At 33.7% G+C, this 24,261-nt stretch overlaps 3 protein-coding genes and 1 pseudogene across 3 annotated transcripts; 2 read left to right on the top strand and 2 right to left on the bottom strand.

Annotated features, from left to right (window-relative positions):
- Positions 1–225: 225 nt before the first annotated feature.
- LOC140976771 (nifU-like protein 3, chloroplastic) lies at positions 226–3,394 on the top strand. The gene is made up of 4 exons (XM_073441071.1): positions 226–481; positions 575–689; positions 2,314–2,612; positions 3,088–3,394. Exons 1-4 carry the CDS (start codon positions 440–442, stop codon positions 3,277–3,279), a joined length of 648 nt encoding a protein of 215 aa, XP_073297172.1. The 5' UTR covers positions 226–439; the 3' UTR covers positions 3,280–3,394.
- A 573-nt stretch (positions 3,395–3,967) lies between these two features.
- LOC140977705 (uncharacterized) lies at positions 3,968–4,549 on the top strand. The gene has a single exon (XM_073442452.1). The coding sequence runs from the start codon at positions 3,968–3,970 to the stop codon at positions 4,547–4,549; it is 582 nt and encodes a 193-aa protein (XP_073298553.1).
- Positions 4,550–6,370: 1,821 nt separating this feature from the next.
- LOC140976770 (cytochrome P450 CYP72A219-like) lies at positions 6,371–9,788 on the bottom strand (annotated as a pseudogene).
- Positions 9,789–16,640: 6,852 nt separating this feature from the next.
- LOC140976768 (probable sugar phosphate/phosphate translocator At1g06470) lies at positions 16,641–24,255 on the bottom strand. The gene is made up of 12 exons (XM_073441070.1): positions 23,397–24,255; positions 23,144–23,310; positions 21,444–21,529; positions 20,757–20,806; positions 20,104–20,171; positions 19,847–19,947; positions 19,683–19,695; positions 19,197–19,381; positions 18,462–18,548; positions 18,161–18,255; positions 17,436–17,570; positions 16,641–16,978 (listed from the first exon to the last, which is right to left on the bottom strand). The coding sequence occupies exons 1-11, from the start codon at positions 23,915–23,917 to the stop codon at positions 17,468–17,470; spliced, it is 1,476 nt and encodes a 491-aa protein (XP_073297171.1). The 5' UTR covers positions 23,918–24,255; the 3' UTR covers positions 16,641–16,978; positions 17,436–17,467.
- Between the last annotated feature and the right edge of the window lie 6 nt (positions 24,256–24,261).

The raw sequence follows: 24,261 nt of genomic DNA, 5'->3' as shown, positions 1-24,261 counted from the left end.
TGTGCGGTTGATTCATAGTCTTTTATGATTCAAGTACACAATATTTTGGTGTCATAGCGTTGTAATATCATGAATGTTTAATATATTAGCCTCGTATATTTATGACACATGCAACGTGTATAATTCGGTGACTAGTATTTTATTATAGATTTACAAAATTTCCCCTACGGTTGATATTATTATCGGCCAAGAGATTAATGACGTGGCCTTATCTCAGCTCACCTGCAAGAACTTCTATTCTATCCACGAATTCAATCCTATTTGTCTTCTTCCTTAAAAAAATGGCATCTTTCAACCACAATTTTGTTATTCGTTTCAATACCTCCTGGAATTCTTGTATATTTTTCTTCTGTTCTTCGTATGAACTATTATTCAAGTGACCTTTAATCTGATACTGGGTTCTCTCATGATTCCTTGAAAGCAAACGACAAGTTGTACGATGTGTGCGCTCTCAGCTCATATGAATCATCCTTTTCGGAAGGTTCCGAGCTAAGATTTCCTTTTTGTTTTAGGAAATTTCCCACGTTTTGAAGTGCGATTAATCTTTTTATTTCCCTTTTTCTTTTCTTGGCAGAATCCCATTTTAGAGTGGAGTACATTTTCATCGAAATGGAGTTCTTTTCATGCAGGTAGCTTTCATGGCAAACAGTTTATTGGATTTACATTCGGCCCAAGGAAACATAATGCCGGTAATTGACGCGAGACATTTATTTTTTCTATGTTTGTTTTGTCAGAATATTGTTTTTTTAGGGTGCTGTATTTTCAGGCACAGCAGAGGGATCCAAATTGTTTTTTTAGATGTTTATAAAGTGGATATTTTGTGTTGCAGCAACAAGGTTTTGTTATCCTTTAGAATTGGTTACTGAGATTGAATAATTTGGTATTTTCTGCAATTCAACTTTATAAACATTGTAAATGATTGTATGATATAAAAGTATTGGATTTGGATCCTCTACTTTTTTGAAAATACAGCACTTGGTGCTGTGCATTTTTTTCGATCATCTTGTGGACTTCACATCATATGAGATAAATTTAAAAAGTCGTTAGATTAAACGAGATGATCATGTGATCATCTCGTGTAAAAAGTGTACAGCACTTAGTGCTGTGTTTTCAACACAGTAGAGGATCCAAATCCAAAAGTATTTTACAGTGTGTTTTAAAGTTAAGTGTTGTCTGTGGACCTGACACAATGTGCAGCGGAATATTTCAATACACAAAACTTTACGTAAATAAAACAACATACAAAGAATTATGTACAAGTGTGTTCACTTGTACGATGTCTTAGGACAAAAGATTCACTAAAATATATTTTTAATTTACACAAAAAACAATACAAGTGAATTAAAGAAAATCTAACTCCATTAACAGAGTGAGAGAGCAAAGTATATCCAAAACACTTATCAAACTAAATAACCAAAACTATAGATGCAGCTTTTGTGAAGTCGAAAATCTTTTTGATGAACAACACACTAACATGCACTTTGATTAGTTGTTGTGTCTGCGTGTCTTCAGCACTTCACGGCAACACAACATTAAGCCTTGACTTGAGCACTTATCTCTTCGATGTAAATCTTCACTTCTCGTGCTTGTTTTTGTGGCGTCTCTCCTCTCTCTCGCCACAGCTTTCATGACAGCTATCTTTTATATTTATATGCTGCAGCTATCTTTTATATGTTTCTTTTGCCTTAGAGTTTATTTCATAAAAAAAATCCTACAAGATTTGGAAACAAGAGTTTTATTAGAAAATAAACTCTTTTAAATACTAATACCATATTTAGAGTTCTTATCATAAATATCTATAGTCAAAACTCTATAATTTAATAAATACAATATTATCAAAAAAAAAATTAAATAAAGAAAAAATTATATTCCTTTCAAACTTATTATTTGATCCATGGGCTATATTCAGAATTTATGGTGACTTCATAGTTGCAAAATGAAATCAATGTAGTTCAGTGGGCGGTCGAATCAATGAAGTTTGAAGGTTTCAAAGCTTCATTTTATAGGAGAATGACATCTAAAGTTGAATATTTCGGGCTATTGTGAGAATCTGTATAATAGACTCTAGGTACTTAGCAAAATTGATGAACTTCTGTTGTTAGAACAGTCTATTGTGCAATCATATATTACTTCACATTGGTCTCACAAGTGGAAGTGGGACATGGCATTTGGTCTTCCATGCACAAGATCATTCCTTTTTTTTATAGGAAGATAGGAGTCTCTCTCCTTTTTTACTGTGAATTCGATCCAAGTTCATGATTCTTGAAATTTTGTATGTTATAAATTGTGACTTGAGTTGTTTGATGAATGAAGGACTTGTGGTTTCACCTATTTGCGTGTTGCCATTAACTGAGTATAATGTTGAGAAGGTGTTGGATGAAGTAAGGCCAGGTCTTATGGCAGATGGAGGAAATGTTGTACTACATGAAATTGATGGTCTTGTTGTGGTACTTAAGCTCCAAGGTGCTTGTGGATCGTGCCCGAGTTCGACCATGACACTCAAAATGGGGATTGAGACTCGCCTAAGGGACAAGATCCCCGAGATTGAATCAGTTGAGCAGATACTTGACACGGAAACCGGCCTCGAGTTGAATGAGGAAAATGTGGAGAAGGTAACACAGGCATTTTTCTTTCAGACTATATTTTAAGAATTTCAACTTTCCATTAAGATGCCCTGGAGCTGCTTAGTACTACTACTTTCAGTTGATCTAAAACTATGTCATAATTCAATATGATACTTTCAAACAGAGTTAGAGGGAGTTGGTATGTTACATTCACTTTGTTTCATGGGTCTGAGTTTTGATGGGGAAATACCACACTGCAATCATGTTTCTTATTAAATTTATCAATATTTGGAAGTTAATTGAGCTTGCGAATTATAGCCATGATTCAAACATTAGCTTCATGGAGCTCGACACTAAACGAATGTTTATGATGAACTGAAGTCTTGAAAACTCCAACTCCAGCTGAGCTTAAGTAATAAAAAGTTTCTTTTTGGAGTTTGGAATCAGTTTGAGTAAAACACAAGCTCTAGATGTAAAATATAAATGGAGAATGACCAATATTTGAGCTTTGATTCTTTTCCAGGTTCTATCAGAAATCAGGCCGTACTTGTCTGGAACGGGCGGTGGTATACTCGAACTCATCCAAATAAACGACTATGTTGTAAAAGTTCGACTGAGCGGACCTGCGGCTGGAGTGATGACAGTTCGTGTAGCTCTAACGCAAAAGTTGAGAGAAAAAATACCAGTTATTGCTGCTGTCCAGTTGATAGAATGAAATATATATTTTTGTAAGAATCCAACTAAGGTTGATTTCACATTTCCCATAACATTTTTTATGGAGAAAAGTTCCGACTTTAGAGGTTTATTTAATCGAAGCATGTTTTGCAATATTTACTTATTTTCTTGTTTTTATTAAGCTTGTATAGTTATAGAGTAAAGAAAAAAGAAATGGACTTTGTAAAAGATATGTAACACCCACGTCTTCTTTGGGTTCATTCTACGTCGGAGTGTCACATTTTGTTATTTTTTATACAAAATGTTTATGTGAACATATGAATAAAAAAAAAAGTGGAGTTTATCAGTATCATTTTGTTTGAAATGAAATTTTCATATGGACATCTAATACAAATACATCTACATTGTTATTCTCGATATAACATAGACCGACATCAAAATGGTTGTATGAGACAAATTAATTATATTTAAAAACTCATATTTATAAAAATCAGATATAAAATATCTTAAAAATAAAGTAAATATGTTTACAAAAATTTAACAAAAAGATTAAATATACTTTATTTTAAAAAAATTAAAAAAATATTAGCTTATTAATATTTATAGTGTTTTTTTTATACAATTTAGATTTTATTATGTACCCAATATAGGTAGTCGCAGTTTCTTGATTGTGTACCAAATTGACTTTGTTCCACCTCTTGCCATTTTCTTCTCAGGGACCTCTGAAAATGGCGAACTGCGTACCCTCTATCCTCCTCCTCTGCCTCCTCGCAGCCGCCGTCTCGGTCTCCGCCCGCCCCTGTAAAACCATATTCTTTATCACCACCACCACCACCACATATTACCCCCGTAACCCTAATCCAGATCCCCTTCTTCAGAACCCCCGTTATCTCTCTCTCATATTCACCACCGCCACCGCCACCGCTCGATTCCCTCACAGCCAGCCTTCCCTCAGCTTCGGCTCAAACTCTTTCGAAGACGAAGCCCACTCGTCATCGATGGCGTCATCCGATGCTCCTGTGAGATTCTACTCCTCCGTCTCCAGCTCTATTCGTGATCGCAGCAAAGATATCATGGGAGTTGTTGGGGCTCTTCTTGTTGGTGTTGGTTTTGGGGTCCTCACTGGTGCCGCGATATTCTTTGTTTGGGCACTCTTCTCCCCCCGCCATTTTGACTTTTCTGATGGTTCTGACAGCGAAGACGATGACATCAGCGCCGCCAAGAAATTCGGGTACGTTAAGATTCCTGCAGAGTCTAAGGTGATTGATGGTGGTGATGCCGTCAGGCCGCGCCCCCTGCCAATGAAGTAGTTTGATCCTTTGTAGAATTATCTTCGTATAATTGTTTTTAAGAATAAGCAAATACGATACTGTATAAGGATCTGTATTGATATGTATCACTTCATGTTATGGAATTGTGTTTTGTCCGGTATTACTTACATATTTCAATTTGCAGCTAGTTTCCATTTGCTTCTGTGATATATTATTAAGTTTGGGTCCATGATTTGAACTTTGAGATTAATGGGTTACACTTAACTGCTTCTGATGGTAAATTTCAATGGCCCTAACAATTATTTGAATTTGAAAAGTGAATTTATTTTTTGTTCAGCCAATTTTGCATGATACATTAGGGAGACGGAATATAAATCCAAGAAGCACAAACCTATGCATCCAAATGCTGTTTTAAAGTTTGATATTTTGTTTTTTTGAGTATAACTGGCCCTCAACCACCACTGAATTCTAATCATCTACTTCGACCTTGTGGTAGAACTTGCACGTATGGTATAATGGACTCGGTGAGATGTAGAATGTATTCTCTACTTCATTGCATTTGTTAGACTTGGCCACTGCTTTCAGTGTGGGAATAATTCTGGAATTTGGTTAGCATTTGTCTCGAGTTGAATCCAAACTCGAGTTTACCCGTAAGTGTTACCTTGTCATAGAACTTGCACGTATGGTATAATGGACTCGGTGAGATGTAGAATGTATTCTCTACTTCATTGCATTTGTTAGACTTGGCCACTGCTTTCAGTGTGGGAATAATTCTGGAATTTGGTTAGCATTTGTCTCGAGTTGAATCCAAACTCGAGTTTACCCGTAAGTGTTACCTTGTCATAGAACTTGCACGTATGGTATAATGGACTCGGTGAGATGTAGAATGTATTCTCTACTTCATTGCATTTGTTAGACTTGGCCACTGCTTTCAGTGTGGGAATAATTCTGGAATTTGGTTAGCATTTGTCTCGAGTTGAATCCAAACTCGAGTTTACCCGTAAGTGTTTTCTTGTCTTATATGTAACACGCTTGGGAGTTAAAAAGTATCTATCTCGGAGTAGACTCGTCCGAAGGCTTGCTTACTACAATGTGCACGGTGAGATTAGGAGGACCCCTGGGGATTGGGTGTGGTTTTCCTTGAAGTTTCAGGTTCTTTAATTTGTTATCTTTATTTCTTGAATGTTTGGAAGAGATTACCTAAAATAATCAAATTGTGTTATTTAACAACTCAATTAGAACGTGTGCTGTGCATTAGGCTTACTTGTTTTGTTTTGCGATTTGTGTAGAAAGATGACTGAATTTGATTTAGGGATATTTATTTTTTAAAAAAATTACCTTAAAAATTCAAACAGGTTCTATTTAGCAAATCCGGTCTTGCATATTTGATCATGTTCTGTTGAGCATCAACCAAGATTTGTGTATGGAATATCTGAAATCCTGAAACGTATTCGAGCTGTGAAGCTTCTTGAGCAGGGTGCTCTACGCATGCAAAATGGTGTTGCACGATAACTGGAAATCCTTTGATGGCAAGGAAAGAAGCCATGGAATTCCAACTTATGCCACAAATTAGTATCTACATTTTGAATTCAGTTTCCATATTGCTTAATTCCTGGTTTATCTGAGATGTCTATTTATCATATTTTGTCGTTAAATTATTTAGCTGCCATAGACGCAAGAATGACTGGTTTAACAAGCCAAGCAGCAAGAATGAATGAATGAGGTTTTTTTTTTAAAAAAAATTATCACCCAAACTTGTGTTTTTTTTAAAAAACTGTAATCCAAGCACATGATAAAACAGTGTTCTTATGATGAGTTCTCCCATGCTAGAAAGTAGCATCGATATCGAGCACAACATAATTTATTACATTATCTAATCAAGCACAACATATTTTATAATATCATACCAATTATCCATATATCATTATCCCAATGCTATATCACACCCTTATTGCACCACATTAGCTATGTGGTATGGGGTTTTATCAATACATGATATACTACTATTCTAGCTAATTGATGATACACTTTTTCAGGACCAAGTGTGCACCATGTTGAGGCTGAAGAAGCATAAATCCCTGAGGAGCGTGCGTATAGGAAGCTGAAAGCTCGAAAGAGAATCGTTGCAGAATCATAACCATTGCCATTTTTGCTTCTAACCATTGCCATTTTTGCTTCTACCATTGCGAAAGTTTGTCCAACGCAAATTCGGGGTCCCCAACCGAATGGGAAGAATATGCCTTGGCCTTTTTGTGCCTTGGACACTCCATAACTGAATCTTTCAGGATTGAACTCCAATACATCGTCCCCCCAAATCTCGGGCTCGTAATGCAATAACATTATCGGCATGGACAAATGCACGCCTTCCGCAAACGTAAATTCCCCTAGTTTCATTTCTTCAGTAGCCCTTCGAGTAAGAGCAACTACAGGTGGGTAAAGCCTCAAGACCTCGTACAAAATCATGGTAACCTGAAAAAAAAAAACAGTGAAGAGAATTACAAACAAAAGATGCTAGGTCAAACATGTATCAAACATTAGACTTGTATGATTAGGTGAATGCAAATGTTGAGGTGAGAAATACGAACAATTTTCAGTTGATTCAACCCATCAAATTCCGGATTTTGGTTCCCAAAGACTTGCAAAACCTCTTCTCGAGCTCTCGTTTGCCACTCGGGATGTTTACTCAATAAGATCATTGCCCAAACGAGTAAAATAGAAGTAGTCTCCTGTCCAGCAAAATAAAACAGTTTACACTCTTCTACTACTTCGTCAATGGTCATTCCATCATTCTTGTCACCACTTTGTTCGATTTCTTTGAAATTTGATTCCAACAATATGCTTAATAAGTCGTCATGGGGTGCTTCCCCCGCTTTCGTTGCCTTAACCCTTTTACTTATAATACTCCTTATTGAAGACTGAACTTGTTTTTCAATCTCTTTCATTCTTCTGTGCCTTTTAGTAGGCACAAATCTGAGAAAAAATGAAAGTAACATGATCAGAAATGAGAAGCTCTCACAACTTATAGTACTAAAGAAGATGGTTCAATTCTTGAGAACAGTTTCTTGCCAAATTTCACTTATCCTTTACTTAAAATCTACATGCTGCATCAACTTTGATAATATGAAGTCTCTAGAAAAGATTATACGGATATGTAGAGTTTACAAACCATTATCTGATTTTGTTACCTCCACCCAGGTATGTAAACTGATCGGACAACCTTAGCAAAGTGCTGCATCTGTTCTTTTTGAAGTTCGAATATTCTTCTTCCTTCTTGATAGCTACTACCAAATGCCGTTCTTGATATTGCATCACTCGTTAAGTTTTGTAGATGTGGCCACACGTCCACCTCGCAAGATCCTTCTGGGGACATGCTTTTATCCCACTTGCTCAACACGTCCTCACAACTCAAATTGAAGGCCGGAATCATTAGCTGCTCAAAAGCAAAAGAAGCATCAACATATACAGTCCTAACTAGTCAAAACAATATTTCTCGACCAGCCTAAAATAAGGCTTCCCAATTCTCAATTTTATTACATTCACAGATAATTTGCCTAGGTTTTCTAATTATGATCTGGGAATGGAATCAGCATATAAAGGGTATGATTCAATAAAGAAAACCTTCAACTTTTCGAGATGGAAAGCGGGATTGATGATTTTTCTGTGTTTGGCCCATTTATCTGTCTCGTAGCTCACTAATCCTTGCGCAAGTAGCTTGGTCAGAGGATTCTCATTTTTGGGCTTCTGGTATAGATTACTCTTCGACATCACCTCTTTTACAAGTACAGGATCTGTGATAATAACTATAGGCCTTGGCCCAAGCCAAAAAAACGATGCATTTCCTGCAAGGCATGAATACTAAAATGAGACATACTTGAACTGCTTAGCCTGTTTACAGAAAAATATTTATGTTCATACCAACTGATGTTTTTTCTTATGCATTATGATCGTTACATATGTTTTCTGTGAAAACTATCCATTTAGGCCATAAATTTTTTGGATTGAGCGCTTATTACTGCCAAAAACTACAGTTGACATAACATCTTTACTTAAACTTTCTTAAATGCTTTACCCTAAACCAGTACGATCATCAAGTTTCGATTGTTCTCCAAAGCAAACTATTATTCCCTCCCAATAATCATACCACCTTGTAACTCATGGAAATAAAAAATACAACCTCCAATCTGATAGCAATGGTTACACTGAATGTTTGTCACTTTATCAATAGTTAAAGTTAATTATCACGATGCAACTCAAATCTTTAAAATTATACAACAAATCAAACATCACATCTCGATCACTTTCTGTATGCTCTCCAACATTTTTTTTAAAGAAAACTACTCTTCAGACTTTAGTTCAGCATGTATTAATTTTTGGCTCTTCTGTTATAAAGTCAATCAGGTGACCGCTAACCAAATCTTCACACTCATTACCCAACTCACGCTTAAAATTGTTTCACTCAGCCAGTGCTAACTCGAAGCAACCAATTTTCGATCCTCCTATAATTCCAACATCTTTGATATGCTGTTAAATGAGTGTCATCAATAGGTTGATCCTAAGAATGTGCAGCAACCAAGAAAAAGGAGTATTCTGATAATTGCTCCTTTGAAAGAAGCCACTAGCGATTGTGACAGTTGGGAAGAGTTGTTGCGCTAGTTCAAGAAAGTGACTGGGGAAGCATTGGTATACATATATACAGATGGTTTCAGGAAAAGAGAAACATAGACTTTTCTTTTGGATCTTTTCTGGAGGTTAAGAACTCGGACAATTCTCTCGATGTTGGAAGCAAGTGTGAACAAAGGAGAGGAAAGTGTCATTGAGAAGAGGGATTAAACTCTTGCTCTGTTTTGTTTTAGATTCCAAAAACATAGTGTAAAATTACATTTGAAATATTCAGAAGACAACAAATTCAAGAAAACGAAGTAAAAAATCAGAAGGCTGGCCATACCATATTTTTTGATGGTTTTGAAGGGAAATGGAACGACCCTTGGTCTGATATCATCATCAAGACTTATAGGCTTTGATTTTGCTTCTTCCATTATCTTCCACAATTCTTTCAAGTCCCCATGGAGGAATCTATAAGGATTCCCATTGAAACCCTGCTTCCTCAACAGTTTCTCCATCTTCTTCGGCCTGAACCACAACCAATTCGCCACTCTCCATACGAAAATGAGCAGCGCCAAGACACCAAAAGCTGAGATTGTACTTGTGGCGTACCTCATTAGTTCTTGAACTCCCATTTCCATTACTATTACTTTTTTTTTAATGGATAGATGGGTGGATAGACAGATAGATATATATAGAAGAAGAAGAAGAAGAAGAAGAAAAGTATTTTGATACTCTTCTTTATTATTATTATTCACAATGGCGACGTGAGGTAATCTCTTCTTTGGGTTTGACTCGATTGAGCCAGCAAATTCCTCTAAAGCTTTATCTTAATTCTTTTTTGGTTGAATAATATACATATATATGCAACATGTGCGTGGACGTGTCTAGCGGCAAAAGTGAGGTCTTGAGTCCGAAAATATAATTATTTTTAAAAATAGCTAGGATTAAATTAAAACATTGATAGTTTTATGTCAGGAATGTGACTATGGAAATTTGAAAATAAGAGATTAATATATGTATTGTGTTGATTGATCTATGACGAACGTCTATTTTGATTGTTTTGTGAAATCGAAGTACATTAATTCATTCGACTCAAAAAAGCTCAACATCTTTATATGATAATGAAAATAATGATCAACGCGCACAAAAAGATATTTAATTTAAGGTTGTAAATTGAAATTACACATTATTTAAATCTTGTTGTTTTTTTTAACATAACTGAAGTCGAAAAACTTTCAAGTCTCCAAAGCAACATATATAATAATAAAAAAAATTGAACCTCGAGACTCGAGATGTAATTATAGAATTAAAGCGTAAGAAGAAAATTCAAAGTTAAATATCCGAAAAATGACAAAAGTACGATATATCAGTAAAAACAATACATGTAAGTGCATCGAGTCATCAAATTTCTATTGAAATATGATCTGTACCAAGAAAAACACTTGTCATTAGTTGGTTATTAGCGGTATCCCGAAAACGTCTGGGTCAAAATATGACTTTCAAATTAAGTTTTAATTACTGGATGCTGCAAAAAAGAGTGGTGCAAAGATTGAGCATCGAGATGTGACTCTGGAATTAAACCATCTAACCAAAAACAAAGAAATAAGAAAAGTCAAAGTTAAAAAAGCAAATGACAAAATAATTGTTAAAATGTTCAGGAATTCAATATCTAATATTGTCCTTTAGACTCGAGTAAATTGAAATTTAATGTTATTTAAATTAAAATTATTTAAAGTAAATTATTTATCACAAAATTTTCAATTTTCCGTATTTCTATGATTATAATAATTTATATTATCTCATTTCACATATTTTTAATTAATACTCTTAATTAGCAGTAAATTTTTTTAAAATCATATTTTAAATTCATTTTGATTTGTGATATTTTATCGATAAAAACATACTAGGTTTTTTGATGCAAATATGATACATGTTCTTTTTATTATTTTTATAACTTAGATATATTCGATCATATTTTTTTTTTCATTTATGATAATTTCATATGATGATTCAGGTAATTTGAATAAGTTATTTTGTCATTCAATGTCGATTCCTCAACAGAATATTGTATTGTTTTTTCATTTTTTTCGAACAATCAAATTTTATATAACATGTGTTCAAATTTTTTCTCCCAATATTCAATATGTAAAATTGTTTAATTTATTTGTTATTATCATTGTGTTAAGTTGATATTATTTAAAGAAACTATATAAGACTCTTATGATTTATTTATGTATTAATTTTTTTTTATATTTCAAATCAGAATTTTTTTCATTCAAATAGAAATGTATATATAATTATTATCCTTTATTATTATTAAGAAATTATACGTTTGAGTGGAATATTGAATTGTCAATTGATAGATTTTTTAATATCATTGATTCGATAAAAATGTTGAAAAAATGTGATATATTTCAAAAAATAAAAATATAGTTATTTCTTGATTCTTAATTATCTTCATTCCTTTCTTTTTCTTCTCATTTCGTAACATTATTGTAAATTAAAGTTCTTACCCATAAATAATTAGATTATTACGTCGAAGTGAATATCATTTCTTAAAAATAGAAACTATACAAGTAAAAAATCAAATTTATATTTTAGTTTTGCTATATAGATATGTGATCATCCATTTCACCATTTATTATTTGAATTTAGACATTATAAAATGGATTTTAATCCTCTGATTTTAAATAATTGATTCGTCTGTTTCGCTAATAATGATTTATTATTTTGTGACATAATTATCCAACACATTTGAAGGAAACTTAAATTAACATTATTTGATTTGGAGTGGTGCATAATCTAAAATATAAGGCAACATATATCAGTTTTGCAGTTGTAGTTTTTGTCATTTGTCTCGTGAAAAAATAATAATCTGGAATTAACAGATTTTTTGGTGGAATATATAAATACGTTGGGACATGAAATAAACGAGAGTTTTGTGAGAGTAATATTGGATGTTTTTTTTTTATTTATGATTTTAAACTATTTGAACATGTCCAAAGAACAGAACTGGAAACTTATTTAAATATGAGTTAATTCATTTACAAAGAAAAAATATGTCTAAATTTAAAGAGAACCGTAGATAACCAAACAAGAAACATCACAAATTTCATTTCAAATTAGACAAATTAGTTAATAAGAACAATGATGTGTTGTCAATTGTAGTGAAAGATGTGGAGAAACCAAGTGAAACTTCAAAAAAACAAGAACAAATAAAATGGAGTAAGACCCGAAGTATGAACGACTCAAATAAACAAAATAAGAAGGTATTAAAGAGACTAATCAACATCAACTCCGATGATGAAAAAGAAACATGTAAATCAGATATGATGATGGATTGCTGAATTAATCGAATAAAGTAGTGAGAAAAATTAAAAAATTTAAAATATATAAAAGATATTGAATATTGATTCAAAAATCAAAGAAGAAAAAATTTGATAAATTAAACCATGGTTGTTTGAAATGATAGATAAACTGTGAAATAATATTTGTTATTGAATAACTTGTGAAAAATTATGTGCATACGTTGATTTGCAAATTTAACCTAATATTCATAATGTACTCAAGTTCGTTATCCACGTACAACGCACATACTTTGTTAACCTAATACTTTGCTTATTTTTTTGTTGTTGAATAATATACATATATGCAACGTCTGTGTGAACGTGCACATTTGGTCAATTGGACCAATAATTGTTTGGTCTAATCCTGAGTCTCGAAATATAATTCCAAAACAAAAATATCCCAGAAAACATATAATTAAAATAAATTTAACATTCAAATTTTTCCAAAAACTCTGATATTACATGCCATAAACAACAAAGCATTAAAGTTTTCATTAACCATTTCAATAAATATGTAATTTCATAGCTTTATTCACTTGCTGATATTTTTTTTTTTTTGAAAAAATAAAATAAAATAAAATAGCCCTTTGTTTCTGGCCCTTCTGTTAAATCTGTACATAAAACAAAATAATATATGATATAATATATACGATTTGTCTTTATAAATGTATTAATGACTATAATATAATTTACTACAGCTATAATAATGTCATACTATTAATAGTCTTTGTCCAAAGTCCAAGACTAGTGACTTAAGCCATGACGGATGATTAATTATTGTTCTAGAAGCTCCATTGGTAGTTTATTTTAATTTAAATTATTATTATTGAAGGGGCCATCCATATTCCTAATTAAGTTAGGATTAGATACTGAAAAAAGAAACTGCATGAACTTATTCAAATCTTACGTGAGTGCCCCATCATCTAAATATTACCATGAAATACCATAATAATAAATTTCAAAATTTCAATAATTTAAAATTGATGTTATCCGATTGAATTGGGTGAGCCGGGTCGGGGCAATTCACCGAATCGTATGAGAGTTTTGTTTGGGAAAATGAGCAAGTGATATATGTTGATGATTATGGCTTCAAAAGTTACCTGCAAACAAGGAAATGAACTCGTGAATGGCGTTGGAGGGGTGTCCGGTGTAGCCACTCCGATGCTTAAGTTAGCAGGTGAAGATGAAGGAGAAAATGGTTGTATATGTGTGAGGATATATGTGAGTATGAGAAAAAAAATCATCCATTTTATGTAATACATATATGCTATTTATAAGAGGGAAATATCATGATTACCTTGTTTTCAATGCCTACTTATTACTTAGGGTAATATGGCTACCCATATCCTACTTTTGACAACTTATTCTGACACGCCAACCCCTGTGGTTCTGACAGTAATGATTGCCAAACATACGGTATCCCATACTGATGCACTCGAGTGAAATGCTATTTCGAGCTATCCCGGGTAGAAAGTATCCCGAGAACTTGTATGAGAGCCCGGGCTTCGGATAACCCGGGGAGAAGATGTCCCGGACATTCACCCGCTTGGTTTCTGAAGAACTCCTCCCACAAAATTACCCTGATTTGGGTATCCATATAATATCTCGGGTCATCCATGACTCAGACTCTTACGGGAGTATAAAATATATATGCAGACATTGCCATTTTTGCCTCTAACAATATCGCGAAAGTCTGTCCAATGCAAATTCGGACCGAATGGGAAGAATATATGCCTTGGCCTTTTTGTGCCCTAGACACCCCTTGGCTGAATCTTTCAGGATCGAACTCCAATACATCGTCCCCCAAAATCTTGGAATCGTGATGCAATAACATTGTTGGGATGGAAAACTGCATCCCTTCCGGAGACGTAAATGGCCCTTGGAGCAAGACCAGAGCTACAGGTGGATAAAGCCTCAAGACCTAGTACAAAATCATGGCGACCTGGGCAAAAATATCGCAAGAATTACAAACAAGAGATACTACAACAAACGCTTCAATAACTATCTTTCAAGTGGCGATCATACTTGGTGATTGTCTCAGTTTATTCCATCCTCAAACTTTCAAATTTAGATATTAGCAATATGAACTTCGTTCTTCGTATACTTTCAGATCCTTCACAATGTTTTTGAAGGATTTTCCACGTATCCTTAGCAGAAACACAGTTGATCATGCTGTACATGTTTATATCAATTGATATGAAGATGACAATATGCCTTTGAATTGTAGTTTGAAATTTGGACTTAATCATTTGTCCAATCACTTTCTGATTTAATCAAACTATCACCATCTTCATCAGCTCTTTTCGGTGGAGTTCAACCGTTGACATGTTATTTCATATATGGATTTTATATAAAATCTTAATTTGATTTTCCAAAGAGAGTAGTTGGATCCATCCAAGGCATGTGGTCGTAGTGCGGCATTGCAAGTGACACGTCCATTGAATTTTACCTGTTAAACAAAATAACCAGAAACATATTTAGTAACGTCAAGAGTTGGCTCCGATACCAAGTTAAAGTGTTTTGTTTGACATGATGTTAAAATTGTGTGTATCAGATAAATATTATCTCGATGTTGTAACACCTTGTGACAACATACAACGTAATAATATAACATACAAATGATTAGAAATAACACAAAGATAATTATGCACAAGTGAAGACACTTGTGTCATGTGCGATGCTTCAGAGTAAAATAATCACTAGAAAAGAAATCGAGTTTACAAAAACAATACCAGTGAAAGAATGAAAAACTATATTCCTTAACAAATCAAGAAAGTAAATTTCATCTTAAAATCTCAACAACAAAAATAACCAAACATAATAATTCAAATCTTTGTAGCCGAAATTCGGAGCAACAAAACCATTCTTCAATCAACACTTTATACGGGTGTTATATTCAAATGTCTCCAATACGTCACGACAACACAGTAAATTTCGATGCTTCGTCTTTGCAAGTTCTTCTGAAATTTCTCGTTTTTCTTGCTTCTGCTCACGCCTGTACTCTCGCATCTCTTGTACATCAATTATTCTTCAATATATATAAACTTGTGTTGATCTAGATATAACTCCTTGAATATGTTCCTACAAAATTTTAAAAAAAATTAGTTTTTCATTAAGAAACAAATTTTTTTTAAATATTAAAGATCAAATCTAGAGTTTAAAAAACTCAATATTCTAGAAAAAAATTTTTTTTATACAAAATGCTACAGAGTTTCCAGAAACCATACACTCAATCTCAAAATTTTCATCGTTCCTAATACAGACTTGCATTCTTTTTCAACTTTCCCCAAATATATATGCTTTGTTTTCCTTATTCACTTGTCTCAAATATAAAGTCAAGTTAGCACTCTTGTTTTTTTAGTTTTTACTAATATATCTTTATTATCAACTAATTAATAGAAAATTTTCTATTAATTTGTGTACACTATCTTTTCAGTTACCATCTAATAAATTTTCTTTGTCTTACATCTCAATATTCATAGCTTTAATGATGTAATATCACTTGCTGAGGATTTTTTTTAAGAAAAATAATCCTTTATTGATGATTTTTTTTTTAAAAGAAAACAATCCTTTGTTGATGGTCCTTCTGCTAAATCTTATATATATATATAATTAATGAAATACAAAATTATTACCAAGAATTGAATGCGTAGCAAGCTTTAAAAAAAAAAAGCTATCACGTATGATTACTGTTCCAGAAGCTCCATTGGTATTTAATTTACTTATTTAAATTAATAATAATATTTTATGTGGTTTTTAGCCATTTATTGTGAATAAGTTTTTACATCAAAGTATTTTGATAACAATGAAAGGAGAATTTGACTCAGGAGTAGATCTCTTATGAGACGGTCTCACGAATCTTTATCTGTGAGACTGATCAATCCTACCGATATTTACAATAAAAAATAATATTATTAGCATAAAAAGTAATACTTTTTCATGGATGACCCAAATAAGATATCCGTCTCACAAAATACGACCCGTGAGACCGTCTCACACAAGTTTTTGCCTTGACCTTAATAACGTGATTTGATCATGTTATTGTTTATAAATTCAATGGAGGAATTATGGACTGAAATAATGGCCTCGTCCCCTATTGTTAAATAAATTTTGAAATGTATTTCTAAACCTATCCATTGATCTAAAAGAAAAAGTATATATTCCATCCACTTCATATACAAAAAAAAAAAAATTATAATGCATAAGTATTATAATCCTGGAACGAATATTCAGACATTTGATTATCGAATATATTACAAAAAAAATTCAATGAATTAAATCATTAAAAATCACAACAAATCTTAGATATCAAAGACGCGAGTGGAGAAACAGGAGGACAGAGATAATGAAACTGTCCAGTAAAGAACTAAAAAATAAGCTCTGAAGGCTCCATCCATACAATTTTCTCCATCAGTATGTTGTGAAACCTCAAACACCATACGAAAAAGTACCATGCCCTCGACGAGTCCAGGTTCGTGTGAGTAGGTAACACAGCCGGGGGAAGCTCAAGTACCGCCTGCAACAACCAAGAGGCTAAATCGATTAACCAGATTCAACACTATCCTTGTAGCTCAAAATGGCTTGAGGTGTAAAACAAGAGATACGCCAATGCATGAGAAAGATAATCCTGCATTGGTTTGGTAAACCAATCCTTGTGTTTATACCCGTTATTAAAAAAAAAAAAAAGATGGCGTCACACGATACTGCTCACAGGATCAGATCGTTCCGCCAAGTGAACAAACTCAATACAATGGTTTAGACTACTTAAAATCTAGTACATGTCCATACCAACCCCTCCAACACATGGATGACTCCCAGAGAAGTCCGACAAAGTTACATCTAATTGTGACACAATTCATTAGTTCAAATCCAAGAGATAACATGAGAAAAAAAGACCTGGGAGAATTTTTGCTGCTTTAAGTAAAATTATACCAAAAGCAAGGTTCATGGCTGGAAAATCACTAGAAGTTTACCCAAATTTAGTAGCATTTACACAAAGTTGTTCTTAAGGAGTGTCCTCATCCTGTTCACCAAGGATAACGTACTTCGAAGGACCACCCTCTTTTGTTGAATGAATGTTTTTCTCGCCATTCTGCAATTTCTGGTACCTGATATACAAAAGAGATCAAAATCAACAATGTAGAATTTTGCAGCAATGCTGAAGATTTCCATCAAGACGTGAAGTCCACATTTTTAAAGAGTGGTGAAATTGCGGTCATTTATGATTTTATTGTATATTTGCAATAAAAGAATTCAATATAACATTAAAATCATGAAAAATATCATGCTTCCCAGTTAGATGTTAATTGACAAGAGAAGTGAGACCATAGATATTGATTGTCAAATTACAGGCTAATCTTTTACAAATTCTAGAAAATAGGATTCACTAAGGCAAACTTTAGGTTTTCCTTCTTTTACATTTTCAGCGTGAACATATGGAACATACTTCTTCACAAGGTAAACAAAATATTTTTTTCTTTTTTAAAAGTAAAACATTCACATTACACACTCAACGTGAACGAAGAACCCGATACTAAAATCATGGAACACCAAAATCTTTGCTGCTAGATTAATATGGTTCATCACAAGTAAACTATAGGTCAATGGTATGTGTTTGATTACTGTCTTACTTTTTTTATGCACATACACACTCTCGTAATTTAAACACATAATATCTAAATGTAGGTCGATCACTTACTTGTACCAGTTAAACAAACCAACACCAGCCATTATTGTTATGAGGCCAAGACCTTTTAGCCATGTGAACTGGTCATGGAAATAGAAGACTGCCACCTGATCAAAATTTCAAAGATTCACAGAATGGCTTTAATATATTGGTTCTACACGAAACTGAATAAAATTAAACTAACTAAACATTTATATTCCTCACAAATCCAAAATTGTAGTGGGAAAAACAAAAGTAAAAAATCCAAAGTTGTAGTGGGAAAACAAAAGTAAAAACTAAGATTTATGGCAAAATGGAACATGCAAATTTATACCAATATAGTCACTGCCTCCTTCACCACTCCTGCTATTGTCACAGTTACAGCACTAGTGACTGACACGAGAATAAACTCCGTCAATACCTGCAATAAGACAGAACTCTAGCTTTTCATAGAACAAGGAATTCGTATTTTGAAGACAGACAAAACATAAACATTTGAAAGCAAGAATCAATTTTACTTTAATGATGTTAATCGAAAATCAAGGAAAACCATAAGTGGACACAAAATACATATAAGACACAGTGGCGACTCCTGATACTGTTCTGGCTATTTGATGAAACTGTTTTGGGATGTCTTCTTGGAATTACGATATATCCACATTTTTTTAATTTTTGTTAACTGAAAACGTCATGTCATGCAACAATTTTGTTGGACTAGTGATGCCTAATCACATAGTTTTAGTTATTTTCATGGTGTGAGGTGTTTTAAAATTTGAAAATTATTGGGTTAAAATATAATATATCGATGTAGTACTTATAGCAAATGATAAAAAGTTGTATTAAAAACTATAATTATATCAGGAGATACAAAATGAGATGAAAAATACACTTTCCGGAGATTGTAGGGGAGAATGCGATATTTGTTTGGTGTTTTCGACAACTGAAAATATTTTTAAAAAATATAAAACGAAGACTGCCCGTGCTTTATCGAGTTATTGAAACTGCTCAGATAAATAGTACTCCATCTTTAGAAAAAGTAGAGTAAAAGAATGATATAAAAAATATTTACCATGAAGAAAGCAAGTGTTCCACCAAACAACAATAGAAAACAACTTCTAGTAGTGTGCCACGAGCTGTCAAAATAGCTAGTCATTTTGAATTCGCGCCATGGATCCAACATCAAAGAAAGCAGAGCAGTTGCAATTGCCATAATTGGGGTCACATAGCTCATCAAAGTAAGTGGATTTTTAAGGCCTTGACACATAGGAAGGAAAACAACAAATTAGTTGGAAAGCCAAAAGAATGTTGTGGAATTTGATCTAATTCATCTAATTGTGGCAACGGTGAATTGTATAAATAACATATTTTGTCTGGTTTTGTGGTGGAAAGCAACTATTTTAACCATTAGGATATCATGATCAACCCGAAAACCGCCAAGTGATTTGACACCAAAACATGGTAATTGATTCACAATAATATCTACTCATCGCTTAGTCTCATAGTTACAAGGCGAGAAAAAAATTTAAGGCCAGACTGAGGGAATAAATGCACTTACCGTAGACTTCTTTCTTCACGTCAGATTTGATCAGCACAAACCGAGTAATATAACACAAAAGCAGAAAAGAAGACATGTGAGAACAATAAAAAAAATGGAAACAAGGAAACGAGATCAGAACCAGAAATTTAACAATTAAACTAGCAAATAAATATTACTCATACTTGGAGAAGAATCTGTGTCATCGTCCATCGAAATCCAGACATAACAGCAGCAAGCATAACAAATATAAAGCCCCAAAACTCAAATTCAGTTTCCTTCGCAACTGCATTAAGAACAAAAATGTCGTTGGTGAAACAAAATAATACAAAAACTGAAGCATGCAAAATTTATACTTGGCTTTGACATATCACAAAACAATAGCCACATTAATATACCGACATAAGTGAACTAGAAGTGTATAATTAAAGAATACTCTTACCAGTTAATAATACCCCGACAGAGATGATAAAAATGATGCCTAGCAGCTGCACACTTGGTGACTCCAATCTTCATAAATTTTGAGTCAAAAGGCAGGTTAAAATGATGAATGACTAAATTTCAACAGAGTGCAGCATATGATTACAGCCTTCACAAGCAGAATCGTATGAAATATATTGATCTATTATGGTACTTCATTTAAACAAAATTGCCCATAAAAACTTAAATTCTAGCATCCTTGAAATCAAGGATTTTAAATCCATTTTAGCTCTTTGAATGATAATCTTGAATTCCAGCAAATTTAAAATCCATCCCATCACATTTTAAACTTATTTATTAATAATACATCCAAATCGATGTCATTCGAAATTCAAGCTCCGAGTACTTTTGCAAATCAAATTGATCCACCCGAATCAATTCCCTCCATCCAATCGTAATCAAAGGTCCTCACCAATCCATGCATATGTTTGTCCGACTTCCTTCAACCTAATGATATTGAATATACAACCTACTTGCAATTTCATTTCAGGCTTAAATTAGTTTGGATTGCCTTTTTCATTGTTTTGTACGAGAACAAATTGAGTTCCAATAAATGTTTCGAAATAATGCTAAATTGTAGTTATGTTAAAAACGGGGGGAGTTCATGGAAAATACCTGAAAGCAAAGGCAAACAGAAGGAGAAATATAGGCGCCGCTGATTTACACTGCAAAAAAATAATGGATTTAGCTAAGGACTTTGTGTCGTCTAACTGAAGGATTAACTAACTGATCAAGAGTTGATTTAAAAAATAAAAGGCATGGATCAAGCCTGATGATTCTATTTGAAGTTCCTGAATACATCATAAAATTACAGGAAAACCAAACTAAATTAGAAAGAAATAACCAGGAAAGTCTTAGTGAAGCAAGAGCATGCATCAGCCAAGTGCATAAACCAAGTGACACTCCTGCGCCATCTAAAAAGGTATGTAAGTCTGGAAGGCCTCATCAAGATCACAATCATAAGTTTTTTTAGCACTTCAATTTTCTTGTGTAGTATTTTTCAATTTTTGTTTATTTTATGCCTCAATCGTGAAGCATGTCAATTTCTGTATTATCCAAGGATTCAGCAGTTTATTCGTAACTTAAAGGTCTGGATTACTACAGTCAGCCACAACACGTCAACAGCCACTACTAGATCCATCCATCGGATATACATGGCAGGAAATTGCAGCCAAGAGAGGCCAGTGGCATTTCTCAACTATCTCACACAAAATCCAAGAAACCGAAGTTTTGAAATTTTAATTGAAGTATCCAACTCTTAAATCAATTTTCATACAATATGATGGAAGAGGAAAGACCAACCATTGTGGCAAATGTGACTGAGATGAACACCAGGGATTCATTGCTTAGATTAACATCCAATGCAGTGCTGAGAGCCGTTGGTACAACTGAGAAAGGCAAAGGCCGTCTGTAGCATTAGTTTGTTAGAGAAGTTAATGATACTTGCTGCCAGAAGCAAGTTTCTTTAAGAAAAGAGTATAAACGAACAATAATATGTTAATAAGGGAGTAGCTTTAGTGCATAGCGAAGGGCCAAAAGTCAAGAGCATGGTGTAGTAAAAAATAACTCGATGAATCACGAGGTTTTGTAGATTTAGGACTCCGATAATTCTATAAATATTAATACTTGTATTATGCTTATTGTCAAACCTTTGAATTAAACTACATTGTTTGATTGTGTTTAATATTGTTTGATCGCACTGTTGTACTAGCACAAGTATTATGAAGTAGTACGGTTGACCCCGAAAGAAAACCAAATAAATATCAATATATCAAAAGTTGGTATCCCAGTACACAAACAAATACTATCGACAGAAATGGGTAGAAAAATTCTGTCAGGACATCATTCTACATACTTATTACAGACAAAGTTTCACATGACCCTCCACGGGACAAAAATTCTGAAACTACACCCCCAAAATAAACGAGTTAACATATTTTGATAAACAATGTCATGCAAATTAAATTCCCATGATCCCATAGTTGTCAAAGGCGAGCGCTTCTCGCGTTTTCAAATAGCGATTCATTAAGAAGAGCCCAGACACTTGCCTGGACTAGCCTCGGAAGTAAGAGCGCGTGAGTGGAATTTTTTTAATTACTTGTTTAGAACAAAAAGCTCAAACCCAAACCTTAGCAACCCAACGCCCCAATGCCGGAATTAGAAGAAGAGAGCCTTGAGGCTTGAATAGAAGAACGAGGTGAGGACATCTACATCTACAACAACTCGAAAGACCGATTTCAAATCTTTTGGATTAAGAGGAAGAAAAAATTGATGTTGATCAAGAAAATGATGAAGACCAAGAAGCATACAAGTCCGAAAGTTCTGGGCACTTTGATGTTTCGATGGAAGAAGATGAACTTAATTTGGATGATTGAAGAATTTTAACCATGTTACTAATTACTATCAACTTATTGATTATTTTTTGTTTTGTGTGACATTGTGACCTAGTTATTTCATATTTAATATATTTATTATAAGATAAATATATATTTTTTTTCAATTTAAAAATGTGTGTCTTGCTCCGGTAAGGCGCACACCTCGCCTTGAGCCTCAGGCTCCATGGCCCTTGTGCGCCTCGGTGCGCCCTTGACAACTATGCATGATACCATTCCCACAAAGAGAGAAAGTAAAGAATCATGTAGCTTCTCTCAAACAAAAGTAGCCCAGAAATTATTGTGACCATGCTATACCGATTGAAGTAAGGAATAAGGACCAAGTAATCTCCTTACCATTATCCAAAAATAACCATTCCATTTTCACGGGCAGTTGCTAAATATTCAATACTAACCTAGTTGCAAGTTGATTTCCATAATTAAAAAAACGAAGAAAAAAGTAAAAACGGAACAATGCATAAGTGTGTCATTAACTTTGTCTGCGTGTTCAAAGACGAAAACGATGGACATTAAATAACAAATAATCAAGCTAACATGGGCGAGACCTGCATAAAAGCTGCAACACTAAAACTAAATAATAAATATAACAGTAAACGATCTTTGTGCTACCTCTCACAAAGTAATCCCTCCATGACATGGCAGAGGAATGAAATCTGTCCGACCAAAACCAAGTAATGGCATTTGACAAAACAGCTTGCATGACAAAGTGGACAGTGTTCATCAACAGTGGGGCAGGGAATTTCCCCATGTTATCCCCTAATAAAGTTTTATTATACCTGTTTGAAATAAATGATAAGTGAGAAACATACTCTTAAAGAAGCAACATCCCAAATTACTAATGATAAAAAAAGGAAGGACTCACAGCGTTAGGATTGTACTGAATGTGTACCAAACCAGTATGAAAAACAATGTTTTCAGCACATCAACAACAGAAATAGGGTTCTTTGTATTCGGCCTAGATGTGCTATTGTAATCCATCCGAGTACTGTCGCTTGTACCAGTTTCATATCTTCTATCAATTGCATCACCATTTTCAACATCAAAAGACAAATAACTCTCATTCTTATTCTCCACACCATTAGTGGAGTTATCATCAATGTCACTACCATGCTCCATCCTTTGTTGAATGTTACTGAAATGGGAACTCTTCCCATTTAAAATACCATTTTCTGGCATATTCTTCTGAACTAAAGGCAGATCAAAATCCAACGCTAGCTCATTTAAATTATTATTTTCTAACTGAGAAGTATGTTTGACATCATTCTCATCGAACCAGCCCGAAAACGAAGGATCCCTTCCAAATCCCAATCCCTTTTCTTCACTCATTAAACTGTCATTTCCACTTTCCTCAACCCTTCGAGTTCTTTCATCACTCTCTACCATTTCTTTCACTACCAACCATTCAATCACATAACAAGTTTGCTAGAATTGTAATATAGAGCCTCAAATTAAGAATCAAGCATGATAAAAAAGGAAAAAAGAAACAAAGGAAAGAAATAATCTTATTCTGAGTTAGCTGAAAAAACCCTTATCCCAGAATCTACAGTGCCGCCGCCGAAAATTTTGCCAACATGAAGCAACCGACCAAAAAATCAGATATCTTTCGAAAAAATATGATAAAAAAATCCAACCTTTAATCATCAGTCAACACCTATACAACACAAAAAATAGTTAACGTACTTGCTATGGAACAAAAAACAAAGCATATCCAAAAAAAAAAAAAAAAA

Source organism: Primulina huaijiensis, chromosome 5, assembly GCF_012295235.1.
Source record: "Primulina huaijiensis isolate GDHJ02 chromosome 5, ASM1229523v2, whole genome shotgun sequence".
Lineage (NCBI taxonomy): Eukaryota > Viridiplantae > Streptophyta > Magnoliopsida > Lamiales > Gesneriaceae > Primulina > Primulina huaijiensis.
Note: the sequence above shows the minus strand (reverse complement) of the source record. Positions and strands in the feature narration are given on the sequence as shown.

Bases quoted from the DNA above. Each gene is read 5' to 3' on its own strand.
- LOC140977705 (XM_073442452.1), top strand. From the start codon at position 3,968: ATGGCGAACTGCGTACCCTCTATCCTCCTCCTCTGCCTCCTCGCAGCC.
- LOC140976771 (XM_073441071.1), top strand. From the start codon at position 440: ATGTGTGCGCTCTCAGCTCATATGAATCATCCTTTTCGGAAG. The intron at 482-574 runs GTTCCGAGCTAA...TTTTCTTGGCAG, and splicing joins TGAATCATCCTTTTCGGAAG to AATCCCATTTTAGAGTGGAG. The intron at 690-2,313 runs GTAATTGACGCG...TGATGAATGAAG, and splicing joins CCCAAGGAAACATAATGCCG to GACTTGTGGTTTCACCTATT.
- LOC140976768 (XM_073441070.1), bottom strand. From the start codon at position 23,917: ATGGTAGAGAGTGATGAAAGAACTCGAAGGGTTGAGGAAAGTGGAAAT. The intron at 23,311-23,396 runs GTGAGTCCTTCC...TATTTCAAACAG, and splicing joins TTCAGTACAATCCTAACGCT to GTATAATAAAACTTTATTAG. The intron at 20,172-20,756 runs GTATTTTCCATG...AAATTTATGAAG, and splicing joins CTGTTTGCCTTTGCTTTCAG to ATTGGAGTCACCAAGTGTGC.